At 33.1% G+C, this 18,929-nt stretch overlaps 4 protein-coding genes across 4 annotated transcripts in view; 2 read left to right on the plus strand and 2 right to left on the minus strand.

Annotated features, from left to right (window-relative positions):
* LOC126780994 (stathmin-4) overlaps positions 1-311 on the minus strand; it is a 29,211-nt gene extending 28,900 nt beyond the window's left edge. The window contains exon 1 of the mRNA XM_050505730.1: positions 51-311. Within this exon, the coding sequence (XP_050361687.1) occupies positions 51-69 (19 nt within the window). The 5' untranslated portion in view covers positions 70-311. The remainder of the gene's footprint in view (positions 1-50) is intronic.
* A 1,384-nt stretch (positions 312-1,695) lies between these two features.
* Positions 1,696-5,186, minus strand: LOC126780988 (type II inositol 1,4,5-trisphosphate 5-phosphatase). The gene has a single exon (XM_050505722.1). It carries the CDS (start codon positions 5,088-5,090, stop codon positions 2,532-2,534), a length of 2,559 nt encoding a protein of 852 aa, XP_050361679.1. The 5' UTR covers positions 5,091-5,186; the 3' UTR covers positions 1,696-2,531.
* A 378-nt stretch (positions 5,187-5,564) lies between these two features.
* Positions 5,565-12,390, plus strand: LOC126780991 (uncharacterized). Its single transcript, XM_050505724.1, has 10 exons — positions 5,565-5,975; positions 6,054-6,258; positions 6,379-6,515; positions 7,180-7,294; positions 7,578-7,695; positions 8,413-8,645; positions 8,878-8,995; positions 9,688-9,881; positions 10,296-10,496; positions 10,656-12,390. The coding sequence occupies exons 1-10, from the start codon at positions 5,713-5,715 to the stop codon at positions 10,815-10,817; spliced, it is 1,746 nt and encodes a 581-aa protein (XP_050361681.1). The 5' UTR covers positions 5,565-5,712; the 3' UTR covers positions 10,818-12,390.
* A 451-nt stretch (positions 12,391-12,841) lies between these two features.
* LOC126780993 (prolactin regulatory element-binding protein) lies at positions 12,842-18,170 on the plus strand. The gene is made up of 7 exons (XM_050505727.1): positions 12,842-13,154; positions 13,307-13,656; positions 14,697-14,835; positions 15,661-15,818; positions 16,249-16,492; positions 17,091-17,238; positions 17,924-18,170. Exons 1-7 carry the CDS (start codon positions 13,020-13,022, stop codon positions 18,007-18,009), a joined length of 1,260 nt encoding a protein of 419 aa, XP_050361684.1. The 5' UTR covers positions 12,842-13,019; the 3' UTR covers positions 18,010-18,170.
* The last annotated feature ends 759 nt before the right edge of the window (positions 18,171-18,929 follow it).

The raw sequence follows: 18,929 nt of genomic DNA on the forward strand, positions 1-18,929 counted from the left end.
TATATTTATATTAAGGATGAAAAAAATAAAGTTTAAAATTATTTACTCACATTTAGTTTCAACTTCCATTGCTTTTATTAATGAGTTTCTTCGAACAAAGAAAAGCAAATTGCAGGAATCTGTATGATAGCGTCCGCTTAATACAAATGCTCAGCAAAATGTATAAAGTTTTTGATCCGCGCTTGCTTTTTAACTTTGTTATGAGCACCGTTGAAACAGTTACGAATTGAATTTAAACTGAAGAAAGGCAGGATGTGAAGTATTGAAATACCTAGGTCGTTGAAATCGTTGTTATTGTAAATACGATTGAACTTCAGTGACACCGATTGACATAACGGTTCGAGCACACCTTCTATTGGTCTAAATTAAATTTGCCGCTCTTTTTTTACAATGAAATCGATCCAGGATCTAGGAAGCTGCGTTCAAAATATTGTGTATGCAAGAAAAAGGTTATACGTAAAAACAATGAGTTTGAGTAATAATGTGAATAATATTTATTATTTATAATTTATTTATAACGACAGCTGATGGTAAATACACAAATATAAATAATCTATGTTGATATTTTATATTATGTAGTGACAAATTTTGTTAAAAGCGATAATTGTTTAATAGAATCATGAAGATCCGCGTTGCCTATCACCACCATGGCAGCGATTACTCATATCTACTTCTGAGTTTTAGTGCCTTTAAAATTATTTTAAAAACTAAAAAAAATACGTAGCATCTGCTGTGTCCTGCGCAGTTGGCTAATCTCTCCGTCGTGGCGGAAATCGGTGTTAAGTACCTATTATTAATACTTTACAAATAAAAGTATGATTTTAGTATTGTTAAAAAAATAAACTAAAATTGTTATAAAATATAACAGTTTTTTTTTTATAAAATATAACAATTTTAGGTTAGATTTATAACGATAAGGGAACAATTAAAAAAATTGTTTTTGCAAAGTTTCTGTCGACCATATTTCGAATTTTTAGTAAAGCTTTGATAGCAAGTGTAATGCACAGAATGAATAAGACTTTAAATTTGCATTGTGACGTCATACCTGTCAATATTAAAGAGATGGGGAGTGGGAACTGTGAAAATATTTATTTATAAAGGAATTATTAACAAAAAAAAAAAAAGTTCTTCGAGAGTAATCGTCAAAATGTTTGCCATATTTTCATTTTTTATAGTTTACATATTTCCTCTATAATGACAAACTAATTATGATTATATTATCGAAAAGTAAAAAAAATATGGTCATAATCAATAATTCGAATAAAAAATAGAACTCATGGACACTGACTATCCTATTTTTATTTGGATCACATAAAATGTATAGAGATATTAGAGGTAGATATTGTGGTCTAGTTGACTTATATTTTTTTACAATAATATAAACAATATACTTATGTACATCATTAATTACTATTAGAATATTGTTTTTAATTTTTATTTTTTAATTTTAAACAAGAAACAAGTAAATTGAAATAAGTATTCTTAAATACTCAAGACATTATCAAATAATTACAAAGTAAAGTGTTTCATTGTTTAATAAATAATAACAGACCAATTTGTATACATTGTTACGATAGGTACCACTTCATAGACATTAAATACATTGATTTAGTAAATATTAAGTAAAACACTTTAAACAACAGTCAAAATATAACTACAATAATAGAATTAAATGTTTCAAGTAAAGTTTAGGCCACAGTATTTGTTTGTTATAAAATTTTACAATGGTATTATTCACATTGCAACAACTTTTATGAATAATTTTAAAATATTATTTAACTTTTCTAGCAATTTTTTTTTTATTTTGTTGTTTTTAAGCATATTGCTGGAAATTGCTGCTATTTTGGTGTTTTATGATGAGGATTTATATATTTTTTCAATTTCATAGATTTATTGTTTTTTACAAATGAAATTTATTAAATGAAGATAATCTAGTTAAATACAATATAAATATATTATAAGTTAATATAAAAGTTATCAATAATACAATGTATTCTCTTTTGAACTATTTCTGTACGATCACATGTCCTACTAACACCATCTCTATCAAATCTAATTTTGTAGTCATTTATTAGCAATAACTTGTATGACACTATTATACACGCGCAACTAACACATAAAAGGTATAAATCTGGTTTGATAATTCATATTAAGGCTAGGTATTTTCCTTTATATCTAAAATGGTTTTATGGATACAATTATATTAAATAAAAACTACACTTAAAACTTTTGATTGGCCACTTTGTATAATTATTCGTTGTATATAGAATAATAATTAAACAATACTACAGGGTCTACAGGTATATTATTAATTACAAACAAAGCAATGAATCATGTCAAAAAAACTAAACTCCTATAAATGCCCCTTTTCCATACATCCATTACACATAGTAACAAAAATTGTCAATTGTAAAATTTAAATTTGTCGACATTTAAAAGCTATAACTAGAAATAAATAAAACTAAAGTCATTAATGAAGAATGTTGTGAGTATTTGGATAACTAAAATAAATATTTACATTATTAAAGTAACTATCTGGAAAATATTAAGTCACTGTGATCATTTATCAAGAAATGGTAAACAAACTGAGCTTTCTTTTTGTCTATGACTTGTTTGTTTATCCGAGATTGCGGCTCTTGAACCAAATTAGGATTATCTCTTAAAAATATTGCACCAAAAAGTGTTGATAAAGTTTTTGAATCTAATCCATTTTCGGCGCTATGTTGTAAAGCCTCTTGTAAAAATTCACATAAATATAGGAAGACGTTTTTCCTAAACTCTGGCAATTCCATTATTATCTGCTTACATTGTAAATAGTTAGCAGATGCTCTGAGACACACAGACTGGAGATTATATGGGATAATTGGATCTGCTGTACTCTCTAATAGTAACAGAAGTGCTTCAGCAACTGAATGTATACTTCCTGGTATGGGATCTATGGATCCACTGTCCAACCAATCTCTTATCTGCAACACTTCTGAATGTAATCCCGGTTGTTCAAATAGATTAGGCTCTTTTAAGCCATGAAGATAAATGTGGTCAACTAAAAACCATATTTCCTTTGGTATAGAATATGTTGACTGATTGGAAACACATTGGTCTCTTTTGCTTTCAAGTTCTATGAGTTTTCCAACTGGAACTTCTCTTATTGGGATGTTTAAGTTGACTAGCACTTCAATTGAACACCCAAAGCAACTTCTTTGGTAGGTTCCATTGACTGTGATGAAAATATCTTTCCCACCATACAAATGCAGAACTAAAATGTCATACAATTTGTCAGTTCCAGCATTCATTTTACATGCTGAAATTTTATTTATAAGTACTTTAAGTTGTATTTCACATGACTCATCAGCACAAATACATTTTTTGTAAGGTTCAACAATAAGCCATTCTTTGCAGAAATTTGCTTCATCAAGTTTCTTGATAAATTCAAATTCTACTGGCAATTTTCCTGTGTTCTTTATTGTTATTGTTCTTACTTGCAGTTCTAAGTACCTGACTGTACCAAAGTCTATTTCAGTCACATCAACCTTTACTTGTGGAATGAGTTCATTTTCAAGCTTATCTAATTGTTTTATAACTTCCTCATACACTTTCCTATATTTTTCCTCATCTATTATTTTAATTTCAGAGGTGAATATTGCCGACACAGGCTTATGATCACTAATATTTAATGTTGGATGACTTCTGTAAGCCAGCTGTATGATGTTATCACCCTTCCAAAATATTCTATCACACCAAGCAGGTGCACGATTTTTCTCACTTGAATCCCAATTGTCAGTTCCTGGATCATATTTATAAGTTGGTTTAAAGTTTATGACACCCTCTAAGTAACCTGCAAAAACATTACTATTTTTATGTTGCTGTTTCAACTGATCCCATTCCAAGACAGGTGCAAAATTATTTTCACTGACAAACTTTTTAACGCTTTGTGGATCAAGTTCAGTGATTCGATAATTAAGATCTCCCAGCCAGTAGATGTGGTCGTGATCTTTAATTCCTTTTGACTGTTGGTTAAGCTGCGCAAACCTGGTTCTGTTACAAATATCTCTGAAGTCTTGATTTCTTCTTTCAAACTCTTCAACATGTGCAGCTAAATGAGAATTAACAAAACATATGGAAGTATTATGTAAGTCAAACCTTATTGACACTCCACCCTTGTTCCCCATTTTACCCATTATACCTGTGCCCACTGTGTCACAAATTATATTACGGACATGAGAATAATGTTTTTCTTTGATAAGGACAATCAGCAACATGCCCACGAGCCTTATTTTTTCCACCTTCACATATTTAGCTCTTCTATCAACATATGTCACAACTGCATGGTACCATTCATCTTCTCTAAATGTTTGATCGAAAAGAAAAGTTTCCTTCGAGAGGTCCAATTCCTGAAAACCAACTGCATAAATATCGGGAGGCTCTTTATCTACACATAACCAATCCTTAAGTGGTATTACAGGTGATTTGTCATTAACATTCCAAGTCCCACAGAATATTGTAAATTTTTTGGTAAATGTGTAATCAAATTCTTTATCGCACATCTTTCGCTTTATGAGACTTTCTCTGATTGCTACAGGAGCCTGTGGTTGTGTGACACCACCCCGAGGAACGACCAAGCTGTGAGCTAGGATGTCATCTTCATTTTTGCCATTGTATTTTTTCAGCCAAATAAACTCCGGCTGAATGTGTACTTTATTGACAGCTTCTATACCTCGAAACAAATCATCCACAAAATTATCTACGCGAGGAGTCATTTGGATTTCGAACTTAAATTTATTATTACGTGACTGTAAATTCAGGTACAAAATTGCTTCAGGATCTGAAGGTTTGTTGTCTATTTCACACTTAAAACTATTATCAATTGGCAGTACTATTTCTACTGATAAGTCCGTGAAGGACTTCGGTGGGTAACATGACGTAAATAAACAAAAAACCGCTTTCTCGTCTCCATATTCTACGATTGCTAAGAGCCTGTCTTTTTTCACCCATTCCGGGTGGAGCACTTTTGCATCGCATAGAAATGCTGTTACTCGTTCACTTGATAGAAACTTTTCCTGTACCACTGATTTTATCTCCTCGTGATTCATTTTAAATAATATATCCCATTGGTTTAATACCAATACAATTGTTCTGACATAACTCTAGCATCCCAAATCGTATAAGAGAAATATTTGACAACTGACACTCTCTATCGATTAAGTTTGGAAATGTATTTCATAGTACACAACCAGATTTATTTGTTTTTGTATTTTTCGGATTTCAAAATTTTATGTAAACACGACTAAAGGTGAGTAAATAAAATGATTTTAGATTTTTGTTTTATTTTAAAAAATACATATAAACAAAAACAAAATTCATTACAAACATAATAATTATACAATTAAACAAATATCTTAGTTATCTTTAGAAAAAAAATCAAATTAAATGATGATGAATGAGATGTATACATAATATTTATTAACAATAAGGTACCTAATTCACTAATTTTAGGAAAAAATCCGTTTTTCGATGTTTGTTTAAAAAGTGTTTTGACACTTGACGAATTAATGTCGAAGGCCGCATCTGTCATTACCAAAAGATTAAGTTACAGTAAATAAATAATTCATTCAACATTAAAATTAGTTTCCTTGAACATTTATTTTGTTGTTTGTGTCTTTCAGTCATTTGTTTTAGTTATATTGTCATAACCAGCTTAACTATAAGTGCACAATGGGAGCTGCACCAACGGATTGGCAGCTGGAATGTACGGAGCTGAAACAGAGAGGTGCCTATTTACTCCAGTCAGGACAATGGTCCGATTGCACGTTCTTAGTAGGCACGGAGCCTAACCAGGTAGTTCTTGTTGGTCACAAACTGATTCTGGCTATGGCATCGCCAGTTTTTGAAGCTATGTTTTATGGCGGTATGGCAGAACGAAATGAAAGTATACCTATTGTTGATGTGCAAATAGATGCATTTAAAGCTTTATTAGAGTAAGTACAAATAATATTGGTGCATATATAGCCTTAGCTTATGACTTTAATATTAATTTATTCAAAACCATCGTTTAGGTATATATACACAGGTAATATAAATATCAGTTCCTTTGACAAGGCTTGTGAATTGTGTTATGGAGCCAAGAAATATATGCTACCTCATTTAGTTAAAGAGTGCACAAGGTATCTCTGGTCGGACTTATATCCAAGAAATGCATGCAGGGCCTATGAGTTTGCTCGACTGTTTGAGGAAAATGTTTTAATGGAAAAATGTATTCAGGTAACTTATATTAAAGTTTAAGATTGTTGTATCAGCAATATTTGGTATTGTTGTGTTCCAATATTTCATAAAAAAAATTAAATTCAAGAATAGAACATATCTATAGTAATTTTTTTTTAGATTATCAGCACAAATACCAAGGAGGTATTAAATGACAGCAGTTTTGAAGAGGTTGAATTAAATACAGTAATCACTGTCTTCTCCTTGGACCATCTTAATGTGGACAGTGAGCTGGATCTATTCGAAGCAGCTGTAAGGTAACTTGATATTTATTGAAGTTTTCTTCATGACATAAAAAGCTATAAAATTAATGTTATGATAATATAATTTATATTAGTTTAGAACACATCAATTCAAACCCAGGCAATACTACAAAATTTTCATGTGCTTAGTTTTTGTTGAGCGGCTTTGTGGAATTGCCTTGTCCTTAAAAGAAGGAGTCCTTAGCCCAGCAGTGGGATATTCACAGATTGTTACTTTTTATTTTGATGGATTCAGACTATGGTTACCCAGCACATTTTGTAGTGTATCATGTCATGAATGTGCAAACACATTAATTCTATGTATATTGCTTTACTACTATATTGCTTTGCTACTGAGAATTTCTTGACAGAAAAACTCAATAACTCTTCTACGAGATCTATAAATCTCTAAAACTGTGAAGATGTGATTTTCACAATACGAAATATATCTTAAAAAAAAAAATTATTGAAGTATTTGTTGTAAAGAAAGTAATATGCTACGTTTAATAAATTCTTGGCAAAGTAATTGGCAAAAAAAAAAACGTAGAATTCACATTCGGAACCGATAGTAGTACTTGACGATTCATAAGCACTTTTAATGTATTTAAATAGAAAAAAATTGATTTTGATTTTAAAACTGTAAATGAAAATTAATTAGTATTACAATTTTTTTTTGTAGATATGCAAAAGCTTTAGAAAAGAGAACCGAAAGGAGTGTCAGTCCACCTAGAGAATGTTCAAATGAGAACAGGCAAAAAAGCCCCCTTCCATCGACTTCACAGGAAAAGGAACAGGTATGACTATTGCAATAGTTTTTCGATATACAAACATACATATAAGAAAAACTTAGCATAGTAATTCTTCTTTATTACAAATATTTCTGATGTCAGTTAATGTAATGTATATAGTTGTAGTTTAGTTAATGTAATGTACAAATGTTTTAAAATAACTAATTTCAATTGAGTTACGCTTTTTTTAATAGCAGTTTTGCTGCTTTTTACTGTCAAATGGTTGGCAACACAGATACAACTCTTGTGCGAGGAAGTAATATCAGCTAATAAGAATATATGTTTTCAGGTAGTTAATGTTGATAGCAGTGCTGAGAGTAGTCCAGAGACAGTGATGGATACGTGTCGTACAAATGATTCAGACACCTCAGCTCCTCCAGTTGAACACAACAAGAAACCTAAAACAGGTAATCGAGCATAGTGCTATGTGTAAAATGATTAAATAATTAATCAGGGCGGGGGAAAATACATGCTTTTTTTTATTTATTTTATTTTATGTTCATAGGTCTACAAAACAAAATGATAATCAAAAAATTCAAATGATTATATTTCTCTTGATGTAGACACAACATGCGCTTTTGATTAAGTGCAAAAAAATCGTCTTGTCTGTGACTGCAATAAATATCTAAGCTTATAATTATTTTTAATAGCTAAACAATTTAAACTATCAATACAGTTTTTTTTAACTTTTTTCAATGAGGCTATAGAACTGTCGGTAAAAATATCATAATTAAATGCTAATGCTTTAATTAAAATACAATACAGTTTTAAGCATGTGCTTAAAATATGATAAAAAAAAATTGTCAAGATGTGTATTTGAAATATAAAATACGTTCAGAATCTTTGATTGCAATATCTTGTCGAAATTGTCCTAATCAAAGAATATTTTAATTTTGCATTTTACACTTGCAGGTATAATGGTTTCTATGTGCATATAGAATGTGCTACCAAACTCATAGTCATATTTCAAATTCATTCAAATTATCAAATCGTAGATAATTTGAAAAATCTAATATTACCAAGTTTTTTTATGAAAATATATTGCTAATGAGATTATTATTATAATATTTTATCGCTTTCTTCATGGGTCGTCATCGCATTGAGAATGTTTAATGCAATTGCAGAGCACAAGGAGAAAGTGTCGATCCGGAGTGCAGTCGAGAAGATCCGCTTCCTGACGCTGTCGCCGCAGCAGTTCGCGGGCGGCCCGGCGCGCTCGGCGCTGCTCAGCGAGTCGGAGGCCTTCGCCGTGCTCATGAACATCCTGTCCACCAGCACCGACGTGCCGCTGCCCGCCGGCTTCTCCGCCTCGCGCGTGCCTCGCAAGCAGCTCATCGGTGGCGGACCGCCCTGTAACGTGAGAGCATGCATCCGTCATCACTATGAATTATGCCCCTATTTCAACTATTTACGGTATCTGTAATATATTTTACAATGACACTTTTAATTTGCTGTCGAGGAATGCATCTGCAGTTGGGTTCTCCATCACTATCCAACGAGGGCATCGATGAATAACGATGACATAATAATAATTCTAACAACAGCGACGAGTCTGTTGATCATTACTAAGTCCAACGGCGATGGTGCAGATGCCGACGTTCACGGTGGACACGCCGAGCCCGGTGGCCGTGGAGCAGGTGTGGTGCGCGCCCGAGCTGTCGCGCCCGCAGCCCTGCGGCACGTACCCGCGACCCTCGCGGCAGGACGGTCACTACATCTTCTTCATTGTTACATTTACCACACGGATGTTATTCGACTTTTTTTTTTACAGAATAGGAAGGGCCACCTGATGGTAAGTGGTCACTAACACCCATAGACATTGGCAAGAAACGTTAACCATCGCTTACATCACCAATGCGCCACCAACCTTGGGAACTAAGATGTTATGTCCCTTGTGCCTGTAATTACACTGGCTCACTCACCCTTCAAACCGGAACACAACAATACCAAATATTGCTGTTTTGCGGTAGAATATCTGATGAGTGGGTGGTACCTACCCAGACGAGCTTGCACAAAGCTCTACCACCAGTAGACTTTTTTAAATAACCGTTTACGAAACACACGACTGCTGTACCATGCATAGAAAATTATAACTAGAAAATATTCAATTATCGTATTTCGGGTGCACTAGTAAAATGGATGTAACAATTTACCATTACTATATATTTTATTAATACTATAAATATCAAGTCATTCATGCCAATGTTTTTTTTTAAACAAAGAAGTTTGATTAATAGAAATAACTAATACAACTTTTTTTTTATTTTATAGCCAAGAATGGGACAATATTCGTCCTACTAAAATAAATTGTCCTACTAAATTGCATCTATCGGGGTGACCTTGTTATTAAAGGTTTATTTAAACTTATTAAATAAATATTGTAATGTTTCATCTAACAGGTGTACGAGCTCCGTACTCAATCCCCAACCCAATGTCAGGCCTGGTGGTGATGGATGAGATGCACAGCAACAACATGCACAAGATTTACTGCCAGCGGGCCATAGTTCAGCACACGGACTGCCTCAACACCAGTGCGCTCGACTGCTCTGTTACATTTATGGTCGATAAAAACATCTACGTGCTCGGCGTTCAGGTTTCAATTTTTTTTTTTACGTTTTCATCATTGAATATAAATGTATTTATGATTGATACTATTGTTGAAGTAGATCCAAAAATTATAAATACGATTTTTCGTATTTTACAATATATGGTAGCTTTTTAATAATAATTTCGATTTTGAGATTTGTTTTTTGTATTCAAATCTATAAGCACCAAATCGTCATCATTATCATTGCCAAGCTTAATTATGGTCATATGATATGTTTTCAATATTCAAATATAAGTACAGTAGATTGTATATTTGACAAAAAAAAACTACCAAAAGATTATTTTAATTATGTTTGATATTGTTCTGTTAAATTAAAATGAAAAAAAAAAAAAACATTACACATGCTTTTTGGTTTAAACTGTGCGGCGGAGAGTTAACATGTCGCTACTTACGTACCAGGTGCCGACGCAGGCGCCGAGCGAGGAGTCCGGCGGCGCGGGGGGCGCGGGCGGCGCGGGCGGCTACTCCGAGCTGCTGTACGCGCACCTGCTGGACGCCGACGGCGCGCGCCTGTCCTACACGCACTACACCAACCGCGTGCCCTACCGGCACCTGCTCGACATCATGTTCAACCGCCGCGTCTACATCCAGCGGAACAAGGTCGGCCGCTACACACTTCACTATTTAACAATTATCCATTAAAATAAACATCATTTTTTAACCAAAAAAAAGTCTAAATTATATCATTTATATACATATACTGGAAAATATAAAAATTTTCATAAATAAAACTGAACGTTACTCCTAAATTGTCGGCAGGTGTATAAAGTGGGTATAGTGTTCAACAAGGTGGGATGGTATCCCATGGGCACGTGCGCGCAGCAGGTCGCCGCCGAATCCGTGTTCTTCAACTTCGGCATCGGACACAGCAGCGACTCCGTGCGCGACGGACTCATACGATCCATTATATTTACATACTAGACGGCTGGGCGGATACAGTACCGGCCCTAGTCCTTGTCAAGGAGAGCGTGGTTATCTTTTGGCACCTTGGTCTTGGTTTCCCCCATGTTGGTTCCATTATAAGTACTCGTGTCCGCTCAGTAGTCAGAATTTCATAATCAATATTGAGAATTTAGAGAAAACGTATATTATTTCCACATTTCTAACATTATTTAGAAAATAAAATCTGTTGACAGTGTTGAAAAAACGGAACTAAAACAGTTCCGATTAGATAATGCCAACATGATAATTGAATATAGCTTTGATCCTTAAAATCGGAATCATGTTTCTTTATCTCTTTATCTAAAAATAATCTCGTAAATCACTGAATCCAGTTCCCGCCGTGCAATCTTCATCCTTGTCCTTTGGCGCCGAAAGCGACTGCTCCCTTAGCTTTGCCCTTGGGTAAAAATATCAAGTCACGGTTGGCTCTGACGCCGACACTGACTGGATATTATACTTAACAAATAAACATCCTCTTTCTCATTATGGAATAAATATCACATTGTGTACTTCAGAAACAAAGTCATTAAGGTTTGTGTGGCGTTTAAAAACGTTAGAAAAGTCTTTAATCTATTCAATCAATAATTACCGAATGCAACGAACAGAATCAGCACGAATTAAATGTAATGAAATCTTTTATTAATATATGTTGGTTAATGACCTCGTTACATGAACACGTTATAATTTAAGAGTTGAAAAAATTGTCAATGCTTCTCCATAAGAATAAATTATATTCTATTAAAATGGCCGAAGGAGTAAAGACAAAGAAAGCTCATATTTATTTATTTCATTCGTGTTGCCAATAACTCTGCTATATTATGTTACTACTTATATTCACTTTAATTTTAATTCTAAAGTTCATATAAAACCCAGCACTCAAAATGCATTTTTTAGATTTACTCCTTGTAAATAAATATTTGAATACATTTCATTGGTTATATATGCGTGTATTTTGTGAAATTTACGTCATAAGATTAATTTATTATTGCGTTCATTTAAATTTAAATCATATAGTATTGTATACTTCAGAGTGAGTTTTTCTTTTGCTATTATTTTATCATTATTTGTGTGTATGTCAAATTGAAAGTCCTTAAAGTTTTACTAATCTTTTAAATAATTTAAGGAGTTGTTTTTTTTTTTATTTGAAAGAACAATTTACTTTTTCCTCTTATTCATTTTTTTAATAAGGAAAAAAATGTTCATATTTTATAGAGAAATATAGTAAGTATCATCCGTCTGTCTGTTACGCTTTACGACTGAAGCACTGAACCGATTTTGATGAAATTTGGTATGAAGCAAACTCAAGTTTGCTTCCAAGGAAGGACATACATTTTTTTTACCTCATACCTGCCACCTCTCCCTCGCACGCGGGCGAAGCTGTGAGAAGAAAACTAGTATTATATAACTAAATTATAGTCTGCAGTCATTAGTATAAATGACTTTTTTTTATTTGATGTAATAGTAATAATGTGTAAAAAAAATAAAAAAAATTTATTGTGAACTATTCTTAGTGTATTTGACATATTAGTGATAAGACTGTGAAAAACCTGTATCTAAAACAATAAATATATTTAAGATATTACACTGTTTTATTAAACCTACTCTTAAGCATGGTTTTAATTATAAAGATCTTTAAATCGTAAGAAGCTTATTACAACTGTTTCATTGTTTACATTTTAGAATATTGTTTCTTTTCTATAAAAGTTGTTACATTTAATAGTCGATAATAGATATAATAACTTTTTATAAAGCGCGCCGTTGTGGTAAAATTCTCTTTACGCGCCTCATATGACATTTAGGGTGAGGGTTACCAATTAGAGTTTTTTAAAAATATTAAAAAATGTGTTTTTAAAAATTCTGTACTTGTTTTAATAATGGTATTCAGAGCTAATTCTAGTAGATTTTTACATTTTAAAATATGCACCTTATGGCCTACTTTTACTTTATATTTAAAGCAACCTTTACATACTGAAGGCTGTCAATGTGACTTTTGTCATGTTGGAAGTAGTGAAATTCCAATTGCCAGTCAGTTGTTTAGGTCCTTGATTTAAAACATATTATTTTAATTATTTGTTGCTTTGATCAAATAAAAAGACTGATGTGGTTATATTTAGAACTAAGGTAGTAGCAATTAGTCGGCGGCACGACTTAGTATAAGTTAAATAGATGTTATAAGTGAAGATGTCTCGCAATAGATGCGATGGTTTACTTGCGAAGGTCGATTTTCCTCTTTACACGCTTCAGACTCTGACGAATCGTCATGTACTTGTAGCGGGAGGCGGTGGTGCATCGAACACAGGGGTCGCAAATGGATTTGTAAGTGTTGACATATTAACTACAAAAGAAACACGAAAAACTTCTGCTTATACTTCGATACGCGTCAGCAATTTTATTATCATACCTCATTCTTGTTTACTTACATCATTCAAGTTTTCGTCTAGTATTGAATTGAATTTTTTCACTTATAGGAAATATTTGAACTATCACATAATGGCACGCGATTTGTCGCTGAAGAGGTGATGAGGTATGAGACGGGACCAAATGTGGTTATGACATGTTCTGTGCAGAACGTTCAGAACAGGATATTCCTGGCGGCAGGTCAGGAGAGTCATTGCCAGCTGTATAAAGTTAATGTAAAAATGGTGGATGCTGCAGAGATGCGTCGTGGGAGCTTCCGCGCCGAAAACGGCCTCGTACGCCGTCGCCGTACTATATCCGAGAATGATAATATATCGAAAATGGAAAGCCATAACCACTCAACAGACAAAAGGATGTCATTTGAAATCAGGCCTTGTGACAGTGTGCAAACAGATTTTGGGTGGGTACTACTAAAACAAACAATATAAAATATTGATGTATATTTGATGGGCCAGTTGGCTTGGTTGGTAGATTCTTGCCTTTCATACCAATGGTTTTATATTCTATTCAAACCCAAGACAGATATTTGTGTGCATGAACATGTCTGTTTGTCCTGAGTCTTGAGTGTAATTATCTATATAAATATGTATTTACAAAAGAAAAGTACTATATCAGTTGTCTGGTTTCCATAGTACAAGCTCTGCTTAATTTGTAAAGTGTGTGAATAATGTCCCAGGATATTATTATTATTATTCAATTAAAATATCTTTGAATAAATATACATGAAAGGTTTTGTATTTGTTGTTATGCAAAATATCTATAAATTTGTGTAATAATATCAACAAACAACAATAATGCAATAAAAAAACAAATGTCAGTTCAAACCTTTTAAAAGTTTATTAGTGATCAAAGGCAAATGATTTAATGCCAACTTTTGGATTTTACATAAGTATATAAGAGGAATATTTATATAAGAGTAAGTAGCCTCTTATATAAATATTGTATTTGTTTGAGTTGTTTTTTTATTATTTATCTTTTATAATGTTATCAAAATTCTAAGAAAATATGGATTTAATCCAAAGTTTAAAGGGTTCGAAGTTAAAATTCTTAATAACTTTGCATGTGACTTGACTTGACTTTGAATTTGACTTTTATTGCTGTGTTAACATATTTATGATAATATGTGATAAAAGAACACCATTTGGTCAATAAAATTATCTTAAGTTTTATTATACTTTAAAAATAATCTATTAATCAAAATTATAATATTTTGCATTACTTATCAAAATATTTGAGTAATAAATAACACAAAATATCATAAATTACTGAAGTATTACTATTAATATATAGCATATTGACATAAATCAGTAGCAGCATTAAACCCTTAGATGTATATATTTTATATATTAAATTGCAATAAAATATTTTATTTTTTGTTAGTTCACTCAGAAATTCCATTTTGTAATACTGCAGAGAATAATTTGTTAATACTTTTTCCAGGACTGATCCATTGCAACGAGTTGTAACCATCAGTCATGATGGTAAACTGATGGCAACAGGTGGAGTTGATGGCAAAGTGAGAGTGTGGTCTTTTCCTAAAATGCAACTGTTATTTGAATTGCAAGGACACACCAAAGAGGTAAATAGCATATTTTTTTGTAAAAAGTAAATTTATTTTATATATAATTTAAAAAAAGATAAAAATTAACAATAAGAAACACCACAATATTTTTAATATGCATGTTATCAGTGACAAGCATACATAACTTGCATTAGTATTGTAGTACAATATCAATGCAATGATATAATTATATAAATATTACTAACTAAATAGACACAGAATCAACCAGAACTGACATACTTTCTTGAGCTGTTTTATATGACAATTTTTTAGACGCTCTCAAGATTAGTTTAAATTTGATGTATGCAATTTGCACTAGAGTAAAATTTATAAGTCTTATAACTGTTTGATGTATTATCCTATGTAAGATTTACCCTGTGTAGGTAGTAAGAACCAACCTCACATCTCATATTCTACTGCCAAAAAGCAATACTCATTATTATTGTGATCAAGTTGGAATTTTTTGTGAGCCAGTGTAACTATAGGCACAAGAAAAGCGTCTTAGTTTGCAAGTTTGGTGGTTCATTGGCAATATAGGGAATAGTTCATGTTTCTTACAGTGCCAAAGTATATGGGTGGTGGTGACCACTCACATCTCATCATAGACATTGGTTCTTATAAAAATATAAATCATTCCTCTAAGATGTTATTTATGATCCATTGTGCCTGTAGACAGGCTTACTTATTTTTCAATTTAAAATGGCAGCAATATAAAGTATATTAGATAATGAAGTAGATAAATTTTTGGCAGTAGCATAAAGCATAATTTTTATAACAAAGGTTTTATATTTAATTTTAACATTTAGAATTGTAGTAATAACAATAAATAATTCAATTTTTCAGCTTGATGACCTTGACTTCAGTCCATGCGATAGTCGGTTAGTGAGTATAGCCAAAGATGGACAGGCACTGGTTTGGGACACCAAAGTGAAAGCGGCACCACTCTTAAGTCTAACATGTCAACCTCCAAACGGCACTAAGTACCTTTTTAGAAAATGCAAGTAAGTTAATTTCATGAAGAATTAAATTAGATAGGTTTTTTTTAAATTAAATATTAAAAAAAAAACACATTTAAACTGTGTAAATTTTTTCAGTCACGCTTTATTTATGGGTTTTTGATGTAATTGTATATTTATTGTGACTCATATTCAGAGTATAAAGGTCAGACACATTGTATAAGTGTGTCACAGACATTGGTCGGCTTAAATGGTTTTGCTTTGTATTAAATTATATTGATATGTATAATTATAGGTACTTATATTATTTCCATAAGGAAGCACTTGATGTTGAGGTTAAGTAAAGTAGGAAAACAAATATAAATATATAATTTTATTTGAAAATATATATAAAGCAATGTCAAATTGTCAAGCAGGCAAGAAACGAATAAGAAATGTAATAGAAACGCTCATTCAAATGTTATAAAATTTCCAGATTCGGCGACGTAGAAGATAGAAAAGGTGAATATCGAATGTTTACAATCGCGAACCCACTGGCTCGTTCGGGCAAGCAGAAGGGTCTTGTGCAACTGTGGGAGCCATTGAGTGGTCAGCTCCGGAAGACGGTGGTGGTGGCGGAGTCGCTGTCCGCACTCGCCGTGCGCGACGACGGCAGGTTCGTCGGCGTCGGCACCATGTTCAGCGGATCCGTGGATATATATATAGCTTTTAGTTTACAGGTGTGTGAATTTAAGTTTTATCTTAAGATTAATGTATATAAAATGTGTACTTTTGTTTTCAGCATAGTATTACAATGATTACACATTAATTGGATATTATAAATAATATTCACTTCAACTCATATGGGCTATATATAATATATATATACTATATATCCCATACATATGAGTTGAAGTGAATCAAAAGGGCTGGTTGTTCCAGACCAGTTTCAAAAAAATTAAAAACATATAACTAGCTGCCTCATTTAAAGTCAAAATAATTGCATATATCATGGAAAGTATTCCAAACTTAGCTTAAATATTGAATATCCAATTGCACAAGGGATATCATGTTAAAAGATTTGATTAAAATTTACACACAAGTTATTGAGTACAATATTCAATATACCAGTGAATTATTATATATATATATAGCTTTGGCCGTCTATGTTCACATGAGAAATGTATTCTGTGAACTCGACGAAAAATTACGTGCTTTAAAAATGACTTCAATAAGTGTTTTCTTAAAGTTTCACCGTAAAATAACGACGTTTAGATACGTAATATCATAACCATACGATGTACGACGGCAAAGTATCAGTGAGTGTGCGGTCCGCAGCGCGTGCTGCACGTGGGCGGCGCGCACGGCATGTTCGTGACGGGCCTGCAGTGGGTCGGCGCGGCCGCGCTCACGGCGCGCTGCGAGGCCGCGCTGCTCTCCATCTCCGTCGACAACCGCCTCGTCGTGCACACGCTGCCCTACCCCGGTGAGCACGTACACACACACACACACACACGCTGCACTACCCCGGTGCACGCACGCACGCACGCACGCACACACACACACACACACACACACACACACACACACACACGCACTCACACACACGCACACACACAAGCACACACACACACACTCACACATACCACATACGCACACACGCGCACACACACACACAAACACATAAAAGTACTCGCAGTTCATCCACGCTCGTAAATCGTAGTAAGTTTTTTCACGTATTTATTATTATATACTTGTTTATACATTTTTCAATTGTCGTTTACACTTCTTTACTTTATAGTCGTTCATTTCATGAGGTTGGTGTTGTAATGTGTAATTGTAAATTTATTTGATTCATCGATATAAATTAATAATTAATGCCAATGTCTAAGAGCGTTGGTGACCACTTACCATCAGGTGGCCCATATGCTCGTCCGCCTTCCTATTCTATAAAAAAAAAAAAAAACCAACTTTTGTGAACTAAGATTTTATGTCCCTAGTAGCCTGTACTCTGGCTCGCTTACCCTTCAAACCGGAACACTAAGTACTGCTGTTTGGCGGTAGAATGTCTGATGAGTAGGTGGTACCAATAAGTAAACTATATTTCGCAATTTTATGTATTAAAAACTGGTATTGATTATCTTTTTTACTAAAGGTTTATTTAATTTCAGGTACCGTTCCTGTCTGGGTTGCCATCCTACTTATCGTGTTCGTACTATTTTGTACCTTCTGTTTATGTTCATATTTAGGTATATAAAGAAAACATATTTATCATAATTTTATTTGTCAATATAAATATTTACTTTTAAGAATGTTGGGAATGTTATAAGTTTAATTTAATAGGATAATGGCGAACATCAAGATATTGTTATTATGTATGTTTGTATAAATAGAATCAATTAAATGAAGTGCGGATTCGAGATATTTTTATTCAACCTAAATCCTATTACAGATTAAAGAATAAACATTTATAATTTAAAAAAAAACTACTAAGAATGTTTGCCTCTTGTATGGATGCTTACATTACATTTCTTATATAAACGAAGATAATCGAGAAGGTATGCATTAAAGCCTCTGATATTACAGGCAGACCGTATGAATATTTTTTACAAAAAATCGATCGAATCTACGTCTAAAAATAATCATTGGCAATGATTAACGTGACGTGCTTCCATTAGTAAAATTTAAAATCGACATCTAAATTGCGAACTAAGCAACAGCAAAACATTGCGGTGCACCGTACACGGCACTGCTGCGACACGACGCCGCGCAGTCTCTCGGTACCGGCGCCGTGCCGTTGCATGGGGGCCGGTGCCGCTCCATAGATATGTGTCCACGCCCGCAAATAAGCAATCGTTCTCTAAATGAAGTCTACTTAAAAGGACATATGAAAACTTGACACAAAAAGTTAATTATAAAGAATTAACAGTCCCCATACAAGCGTTCCGAAACACGCTATTTGTCCAGCACAAGGACTTGGGAATTAAAATTACCGTGTATCCTTAGTAGTCATATGTACATTTAGTTTATTGACCATAGACAATGAATTAGGCAACTTAATGCATACTTTCGTAGAAAAATATTGCCCTACCCTTGATCATAATAATTATTGTATCAATAAAAGGTAGACACCATAATTAGTGACAATCTTCACATTCATAAGTTGATGATGCAGAT

The sequence above is a fragment of the Nymphalis io genome, chromosome 3 (genome assembly GCF_905147045.1).
Source record: "Nymphalis io chromosome 3, ilAglIoxx1.1, whole genome shotgun sequence".
NCBI classification, from domain to species: Eukaryota; Metazoa; Arthropoda; class Insecta; order Lepidoptera; family Nymphalidae; genus Nymphalis; species Nymphalis io.